This window comes from Petaurus breviceps, unplaced genomic scaffold (assembly GCF_028583685.1).
Source record: "Petaurus breviceps papuanus isolate PSGF00001 unplaced genomic scaffold, PetGlider_PUasm1.0 490, whole genome shotgun sequence".
NCBI lineage: Eukaryota > Metazoa > Chordata > Mammalia > Diprotodontia > Petauridae > Petaurus > Petaurus breviceps.
This window is the reverse complement of record NW_027186352.1, coordinates 1122615-1132157: the sequence shown is the minus strand read 5'-3', so window position 1 is coordinate 1132157 and position 9543 is coordinate 1122615. Positions and strand designations below refer to the sequence as shown.

General features: G+C 54.7%; 1 protein-coding gene across 1 annotated transcript in view; it reads right to left on the bottom strand.

The window, feature by feature from the left end:
• Positions 1 to 525: 525 nt before the first annotated feature.
• CFAP46 (cilia and flagella associated protein 46) overlaps positions 526 to 9543 on the bottom strand; it is a 144937-nt gene continuing 135919 nt past the window's right edge. The window contains 9 exon segments of the mRNA XM_069101629.1: positions 526 to 1075; positions 1184 to 1281; positions 2485 to 2565; positions 2658 to 2794; positions 3346 to 3427; positions 4464 to 4576; positions 5497 to 5599; positions 8507 to 8545; positions 8624 to 8678. Coding sequence (XP_068957730.1) covers positions 848 to 1075; positions 1184 to 1281; positions 2485 to 2565; positions 2658 to 2794; positions 3346 to 3427; positions 4464 to 4576; positions 5497 to 5599; positions 8507 to 8545; positions 8624 to 8678 — 936 coding nt within the window. The 3' untranslated portion in view covers positions 526 to 847.

Sequence of the window (9543 nt, the reverse complement as noted above, 5' to 3'; positions counted from 1 at the left end):
TTTGGTCTTTTGTGGCTTCGGCTGGTGCATCCCTCTCTCTCCAGCCACACTGAGAGAAGGGGCCCAGTGCTGGGCTGGTGAGCACAGCCTGGCATCCAGCCTGGCAAGGACAGCACCTGGGTTTCTCCTGTGCCGAGACCCGTCAGGGTGAGCGTGGTTTGCATTTAGAGTCTACACTTTTGAAAACACCCACCAGACCTGTTTAACCTTTCATGCCACGAATGGACATGTCCCAATGAAGACAATATCCTGAGACAGAACCCCACGGCAGCAGCCTTCAATGACCCAAATAACCTTTATTCATAGTCATGCTCATAAGTCCAGACTTCTTCCTGACTCTACTGGATGAAAAGCATCAGAATGTGTGTGAGGGGAAGAAAGGAGCTGAAGAAACTTGGGAAAATCAGTCTGGGAAAGCCTCAGGGGGCACAAGACTGTGGCCACCTCCCCTCTGTGCCTAGCAGACAAGGCCTCTACCCTGAGCTCCCAGCTCCCTGGGGCCTTGTGTTCCACCTCTCTGTTTTCCTCCCAGGGACTTCTTTACTCTTCAGCCCTCCCTCCTACCTCACCCTGCCCCCACCCATCCGAAGCCCCTCGATCCCAAGGCCCCAGAGGGCTCCTTGGACCCCCAGACTAAGCATTGCTGCTGGGGTCACAGCAGAAAGTGTCCTGGCATGTGGCAGGGCAGATCTGGGGCTCTGGGCAGCTTCTGGAAGCAGGAGCAGCTGAGTCAGAGGAGGAGCTGGCCAGTGGTGGTTCCAAGAAGGAAGAGTGGAAGATGGGGCAGCTGAGTCCCATTTCAGGAGGGACTGGGGCCTGGGCTTCCATGCATGGGGCCAAGGCAGGCTTAGACAATGAAGAGGTTTGGGAGTCCAAAAAGCACAAAGTTGAAATTTGCCCAGCGTGGCATGAAGACGTTTTTGCTGGTGGGCACGGAGGCTCTCTGGTCTAAGGATTTTTCTCCAGAAGTTCTAGGAGACTCTCCTATAAAAGGGGAAACAGGAAACAGGCTTCTGTTCAGCTCATAAGATGCTCCAAGTGGCTCTCTGGGCTTCCCACTGCCCTGCTTTGAGTTCTGCGAATGATCCAAAGGTGCAGAGCAGGCACCCAAGGCCAGGAGAGCAGAAGGGGCTTGTCCAACATGCCCCAGGGCAGGATTTGAACTCTATACTGGGGACCCCACTGCGGCAAGACCAAAGAAGCAGACAGCAATGACGCTGAGCCCCGAGGTTCTTAACCCTTCCCCTGCTCTCTCAAAGGCGCCTGGATCCATGGCAGGTCCTGCCTGGAAGAGTAGGCTTACTCTTTTTTTGGGCTTGTGTGCCTCCGTAATGGAGCCGTTCTCTGCTTACCTTCAGTTTCACACAGAACCTCTCAGAGGGCATCTAAAATACTGCAGAGAATTGAGGTGATTTGGTTTTAACTGTCTAGAATGGACTCTGAGGCTGAAAGCCAGGTGACACGCCAGTGGGGAGAGTGCTGGCCTTGGCATCTTTCCTCAGACACCATCCAGCTCTGTGACCACAGCTAAGACATGCAACCTCTCTGGGCCTCAGCTTCTTCATCTATAAAATGCGGGGAGTGACTCAGTGACCTTCAGGGTCCTTTTTAAGCTCTAAATGTATAATCTTCTGATCCTTCAAAGTCCCGATGAGAAAAAAAAACATAAAAAAACCCCAAAATATATATAAAGCAGCCCCCTCAAACAGAATCCTCTGGAATATGGTGGAAGAGAAATCAACAGCTCAGCTGCAAACCCCCCTTCATTCCTCCCTTGGGATGCACCCTCCCCCTCCCCCAAGATCAGTGATGATATATTTTTTATTGGAGAAATTGTCTGGTTTGATGGCATTTCAGGTATTGCTAGCTCCATTTTTACAGACAAGAAAGCTGAGTCAGAGAGAGGCCAGTGAGAAGGTCTGGGAAAGCACTGGGTCATGAGCCCCCTGGCATCCCCAGCTTTTGCCAGGCTCTCATTAACTTGTTGCCACTTTCCCCCAGGATGTCCTTCTCCATTCCCTCTCCCAGACAGCCGTCCCTCTGCCTCTGCCCTGGAGCTGAGGCTGGGACAGCGATGGAGACAATGCAGCCTGGCTGCCACAGCCTTTCCGGTCTCCTCCCACTCTAAGTGACCGTCAGGAGAATGCGTGTGGCTGCCATAGTGTTCCATAGGGCCCCCAGCCCCCAGTGTCTGAGCTCTGCTCCTTGGCTTTACAATGGGAATGCTGGAGCAGCTGCTTTCGGAGGGACCGTTCCAGTCAACCGATCGGGGCGGGGGGATATTTAATACATGAGAAACGGAGGTTTCCCAAGGAACCCCCCAGCCTCCCATTACCAAGTTCATCGGTGGTACTCAGGCTCCTCAGGTGCTCTGAAGACCATGGATCCAGTGTCCCTTATGATGCCCCGCCGATGATCTCAGGATCACTTTTTTTAATGGGAAGGGATGCCAATGTGCAGAAACACGGGAAGGACCCTACTCACCCTTCCTGATGACTTCACACAGGCCACTCTTCAGGAGATGGTAGATGGCTTTCCCACTTGGCTTTCCCATTCTGAGCAAGTCTAAAGAAGGGCCAGTGCATGGCTGGTCAGTGCCTGGACTCAGAAGCCTGGGGGCAGCTGGCTGCTCCCCTTCTTCCTGCAGCCTCACTCACCCTCGCACAGGAGGTCTGCCCGCTTTCCGTTGTAGTATAGGCATGTGGCCCACTGGTTGCTCATCACACAACGGACCCCAACAAGGCTGAGCAGGATGGCGGTGTCCACTGGCTTGTGCAGCAACAGTTGGGAAGGTCTGAAAAAACAGCAGCCTCCCTAAAAATACAGCTCAAAGCTTCGGAGATGCCTACAGGGTGTCCACTTCCACGAGTTCAACGGACAATTGGACACCTGAGGCTAGGAGAGAGGTCAGGGCTGGATCTGTGTGTTGAGATCTGAGCTGAGAAAAGGGCATCCACTGATGGGGGCTGAGGTGGGGGCCAGGGGTTCCCCCTTGGAGAGGGGTCATTCACCAAGTAACCCTGCTGCACACACTCTCACGACCTCCTCACACACAGCCTGTTGCCCCTTCCACCTTTCCAGTATACCTAGCTCCCCTCCATGTGGGTCCTCCCTGGCTGTCTCCCAGGCCCACAGTTCTCTTCCTTCTCACCCCCGACTTCTGGGACCTGAGTTTCCCCCTAGCATCTGTGGGAGGCCCTGCCAGGTGGCGGGGATGTGCTCTGGGTGCACTTGGATGTGTCTTCCTACGCCCTGTGGTCTCCCCTACCAGCAGCAGGGGTGGCTGTCCCCAAGGAGGGAGACGTGGGCCAGGGGTGTTCCTGCTCTGCAGGACAGGATCCATACCTCTGGATTTCATCGAACTTGGCCCGCCTCCGGGCACTGTACACGGTATGTGTCAAGTTCAGTAGAATTATCATCTGGCATTCTGAAACACAGGGCAGACCCTCAGACTCTTCAGGGGCTCCTGAGACCAGGCTGGCGGCCACTGGAGGACATGGCCTGCACCCACCATGCCTTCCTCTGGAGCCATTGGGCTCCAGAACCCTGCCAGCTGAGTTTCTCTGGGCCCAACCAGGGTTCGCCCCAGGCTCTGCCCACAAGGAGCTTCTCCTCATGTGGGGGATGGGGACCAGGCAGACAAAGGTGTGGAGGGAGGAGACTGTGGCTGAGGGGTCTGGAACAAGTCTGGAAAGGAGGGGTGTCACTGGCTTGGGCAGGGTCTTAAATGCCTGGCAGATTCTGCGTTCTCTCCCAGAGGTTCTTGAACAGGGGAATGGCATGACCAGCCCTGAGCTTAGGATGGCTGTTTGGGCCATGGGAGAAGACCAATGACGACTGGCAAGTCCCAGCAAAGGCAATGAGGGTCTCTGCCAGGTGGTGACCATGGCAGTGAGAGAAGGGGTCAGGTGGGAGACTCAGCTGGGGTGGGGGAAAAGCCAGGAAGCCTCAACCTGGGTGACTGGGAGGAGGGTTGGTGCCCGTGCCTGCCACCACAGGGGTGGGAGGGATGTGGGACATCGGGGCAGCTGAAGAGCAAATCGAACCTGACAGGCATTTATAAAGCACCACTGTATACAAAGGTCAGTGTCTGGCCTGGGAGTCTCAGGGAGCTCCTGGATCTGGGTCTGTGGATTTGGAAGAGAGGTCTGAAGTGGAGGAGGGAAGAGAGCCAAGGGCTGGACCTTCAGAAGCACCCACAGGACTGTGGCTGGGAAGAACCGCTGGAGACTGAGAAGAGGACAGACTGGACAGACACGTGAGGCAGGAAGATGGGGGGGAGGGCCAGCAGGGAGGTCAGGAGAGCGGCTTCAGTGGAGGGAGGGACACAGCCACGTGGAGGTGAGTTCTCCCCTCTGCCCCTCCACACCTGCTCCTCTCCTCCCCCACCTTCCTCTCTCCCCCTCTCCCCTAGCCCTCCCTTTTTTCTGCTGGACGGCCCCACCCCAGTTGCTGCCTCTCACCCTGCAGGTTCATGGTGATCAGACTGTCTATAAGCACGTGAGACAGCAGGTTCTCCATGCCATAGAAGAAAAACCCACTGCTGTTGTTCAAGCACTGCTCCCAGTCTGCTTGGCTGGAGGAAGAGAAGGAGGAGGGGGGAGAGGAGCAGCATGAGAATGTGCGTGCCCCCAGCCCCCAGGGGTGGGGATCACTGGCAGAGGCCATCACTGACCACCTGGCACCGCACGAGGGCTCTGGTTCAGGTCACTTCTCAGTCCCTGCTAGGTCCCTGGATCATGCTTAATAACGTGTTCCCCACTTCTCCCAGCGGCAGCACCCCGCCACCTTGGATTTTTGGCTGTCTTGCTCTCCTCGGCATATCCCTGCTCACACAGTAGCTGGGGGGAGCAGGGCAGTGGGAGCAGGCTCTTGGCAGAGATATTTCTTGAGGAGGAAGGAGGGACAGATAGATGTGCCTTTTCCTCTGGGGCAGATTCTGCTGTGCAGAGAGAAGGCCGTGCCTCAAGGACTCCTGTGCCATCGGGCTGGGTCACACTGGGAGCCTGGGTTTGGTGCTAGCAGTCTGAAGTGTCCCATCCATGGTGGTCAGCTCCAGCTGGTTGTGACAACCCAGACCACCAAAGGCACATTCTGGGGGGTGGGTGAGGGAGTGCACAGAGCTGACCTCTGATCCTCTGATGTGGGGTGGGGGATCCTGGAGGATCACTCCACCCCGCCCACACTCAGAGGGTTGCTGTGCCCCAAAAGGAGTGGGAGTGGCCCCTTGTTCAGTGAAAGCCCAAGCGGGCCAGTCCGGGAGTCTCCCTCAGTGCTAACACCACCCTGGATGAGCAGATTTCTGGCAGTGACCAGATGGGCATCCAGGCGGCCTCCCCTCTTTGGGCAGGGCTGAGAAGTAAGCCCATGACCAGGTGGCAGGGCAGGAGCTAGGCGGCCTCCCCTCTCTGCTCAGGGCACGCCTGATTTGTTCAGCCCTGAAACGATTCACTCCTCAGACAAAAGCAAGGACAGAGAGTATCCCAAGTCACAAACCTTGGAAAGTTCTTACTTCCCAGAAATCCCGACCATCGGCCAGTGAAGGTGTCACGGTATTTGTCTAGAATCTCACGGGCTTTGAAGATCGGAGTGATGGCCTCTGCAATGAGATTTTTATATACAGAGAGAAAACTCTTTAAAAAGAAGCCATTTGAACTTTCCCCCGAGCTATGTTTGGAGCGGCACTCCCTGGCTGGCTTTAGAGTGAGGCACCAGAGTGGCTTTGAAAGGCTGCTGGCATCATCTGGGATGGAGCCAGACACTCTCACCTGGCCCATCTCAATACTTTCACTGGAAACTCCTGGCAGGGGTGCCATTCAGAGACCTCCGGGGCACTGGCGCTGGACTCCCTTCGTGCGGAGCACTCACGGCGGGGGGCGGGGTCTCAGGGACCCCTTGTGGCAGCCCTTGGGGCCCTGCCCATGGCTCGGGAGCCCCTGGAGCACGGGAAGGTAGCTCCCAGTTTTCTCTACACGGGACGGTGAATGCCGGGCTCACAGAGGACACCTGCTGTTCTCCCCTCCTCGTGAGCCTGTCTTTGTGTTCTGTCTGGGATCTTGTCGCCGTTTCTTGGCATCAACAACTTGTTTAAATGGGTTAGGCTGACCCTCTTCTCATCCCGATCCTCGAATCTGATGCTGCTGTTCTCTTTGCCTCCAATTGTAATGGGGCTTAGTGCCCCTAACACGGAGTCACCTGCTTCTGGGAGAGGCAAGAGCCTGCCGCTTGGTAGGGGAATGCAGAAGTCTCCAGGAGGCAGGGAGCCTCTGTGAGAGGCCATCTGGGTGTGTTACCTAACCAAGCCAACCCCCTCCTTCCTGAGGGGCCTCCTTCCTGAGGCTTCTGGGAAGGCACCCCCAGCCTCTAGTGCAGTGATTGATACCTAGCAGTCGCTGATTGATTGACTCAGGAGGGGTACCTCCGCTGAGACGTGGAGGGAGATATAGTTTTGGGGGTGCATTTTGGATGTGGGAGGCAGTGTGTGCAAAATGAACAGGCCTGAGGGTTTGGGGAGCAGCAAGCAGCCCCCAGGTTGGCCATGAAACGGGACTGATGGGAAATATGGAGGAGGAAGTGGGCTGGGGAGGGCTGAAGAGTGAAGAGGCCGTGGAGGGGGGCTCCACTGAAGGCTTCTGAGCCGGGAAGTGAAACTTTGCTTCCTTAAAATGGATGAAATAATGATGCTGCTCCTTTCTTCCCCATCTGGAGCAAGGCCTACCTCAAGCTCACCCAAATGACTGCAGGGCACCAGCGAGGTTGGCCCTTGCTTCCAAAGGCATCAGCCAGGCTCCTCAGCCTCCCTGCGAAGAATCTGAAGTCTGGGACTGTGGGGTCACCGAAATTATGAACCCCCAATGATTTAGAGGACCAACCCCAGAAAGGGAACTCAAAGGTCATCTAGACCACTCACTGAGGCCCAGAAAGGGGAAGGCCACTTAGGCAGTGAGGGGAAGAGAAGGATTTGAACCCAGACCCTCTGCCTCCAAGTCCAGGGCTTGGCCTACTACCTCGGGCTGCCTTGGAGGGCTTCTCAGATGAACATTTCACAGCTGGCCGTGACTTCTCCATTCTCCATTCTGCCTCTGAAAGCCAACCCTGGCTCAGAGAGATCTCAAGTCAGAGGGAAGTTCTTGCTTTTGGAGGGGCCTCCAAAGCCCTAAGCTCTGTCTCCACAGACAGAACCCAAGCCCCCTGTGCCTAAGTCCCAAAAGGTAGACGTCAAGCCTTGACCAGGGCATCTGGAGGCACGGTGGACAGAGCACCAAGCCTGGAGTCAGGGAGACTTATCTCTTGGAGTTCAAATCCGGCCTCAGATATTTACCAGTTGTGTGACCCTGGGCAAGTCACTTTACCCTGTTTGCCTCAGTTTCCTCACCTGTAAAATAAGCTGGAGAGGAAGGTGGCAAACCTCTCCAGAATCCCTGCCAAGAGAACCCCAAATAGGGCTGTGAAGAGTCAGACAGGACTGAAAAATGACAACAGCCACAGAGCCATTAGCCTTGGGCTGCCCAGCATTTCACATCCGGCCTTGCCAGCCGAAAGGCCAACTCAAGGTTTTAATCTCCACTGTAGGTCATCCATCAGTCAGCACCACGGCCTGCACAAGAGAGCTAAGGACAGACTGTCCCACACACTCTCTTCACTGCTGACATCCATCACAGGCTGCAGATAATTTTTCAAATGTTGATAAAACCTGTCAATCTCACCACCATTTATCAAGGACACATAGGTAAGAAATGAGGCCCCTTTAATTTGTTTAATTGATGCCAAGTAATCACTCAAAGGATGATTCAAGGTCCTGTCAATATTTTTTAAAATGGGTAACTGACATTTAAAAGCCAAGTCCACACCTTGGCTTCCTAATCTAGGTTTGGCATTGAGGGATTCACTCAGGCCGTGCACGTTTTCTGGTCTGAGACTGCCCTGGCATTGGGACCCAGATTTATTCAGCTGACTTAAGGGACCTCTGTGGTCACTGTTTTGAGGCAGCCCCCCACCCCATGCCTCAGTGATAGGAATGGGACAGAAGCAGGCCCTGGATGGGCCTTGGGCTTAGCTCTGATGTCTCCAGGGGCACCCCAGGGGCCTCATCTTAGAGGAGACACCCTAGAAAATCTCTCCTCTCCTCCTCTCTTTTGTCTCCCTCCATCTCTGTCTCTCTTCTTCTCTGTCTCTCTCTCTGCCCTCCTTCCCTCTCTCCTTCCCTCTCCCCTCCCTCCCCTTTGTATCTAAATCTGTCTTGTCTCTCCGTACTGTCTCTGTCTCTTCCTTCTGTGACTCAATCTCTCTCTTTCTTTTCTCAGTCTCTGTTTCTCCTTCCTCTCTCAGTGTCTGTCTCTTCTCTTTGAATGTCTCTGTTCCTCTCAGTCTGGGTCTCCCTCTGTCTCCCTCTGTTCCTGACTCTGTCTCTGTCCCACTCACTCTCATGGATCCAAGCCCTACACGTAGTTCAGGAAATACTTAGACCAAACAAGAAAGAACACAAGAAATGCATGGAGTGGTTTACCTGTGTCTGTCTTGGCTTCCTCGAATGGATCCACGACATCTGGGGCGTACAGTTAAGGTGTCCAGTGGCCACATGGCTGGATGTCTCTGTCCAGTGTGCACCACATGTAAAGGATACATTTAAAATTGCTTGTTTCCACAGGGATGCAGTTGGCTGGCATGACTCGGCTTGACTGAAACAATGAGAGAAAGGCTGTCAGGTACTCCCGGCCCCCAGAACATTTACTGAGTTTCTTCCTGTTTGCAGAGCCCGCTTGGGCCCTCATGCAGGGCTCAGACCGACAGGCCTGAGGCTGGAACAAGCTGGCTATCCCCCACTGGACACACCCACACTTCCTCATGAAAATGAACTTGGCTGAATTCCCCTTCTCCGGAGAGAAAGCTCTTATTTTTAGGACCAGAGAAACAAGTGAGTGCAAGAGGCCATGATTCTGCACAGGTCCAAAGATGGCAGGATCGACTCTTGGTTCCGTTCAGTGGAAGGGATGTGAGGGTGAGCTCCAGTCCCCTTTAGACTGGCTGGCTTATCTACACTTGCAAAGTCACAAAGGGGGTGAAGCAGAGGGGGAGACCATGACTTAGCCTATGTGTCTCCCTAACGCCCACATCTAGCTGTCTGTGGGAGAGTGGAGGGGGTCTGAATGTGGGGCACTTCAAAGTGGTTGGGCTAACTTGAGTCCTGAGATGGCTGGAAACTAGCTGCTGCTCAGTCGTGATTAAAATTATCAGGCACTGAGGACGCCTCCTCAGCCAGAAGAGTCTGTAACCAGACATTGGGTTCAGAGAAAAGAGGAGGGTGCTGGGCATTGGGAGGACTGAGTTTCTGAGCCCTGCAGGCAGAGAATCTGGCCCTGAGGAGCCCCGAATGAAGAGAGGCCACGTGGTCTTCAGACTTGCACCCTAATAGTCTTTGAGTTAACCCTTTCACAGACAAGGCCTTACACCGAATGCCTGCCCATTCCTACACATCACTGGAAGGGCCTATGGACCATCCAGCACTTTGGAAAGCACTGTCTGCAGAAGAGTCCTCTGGGCTGA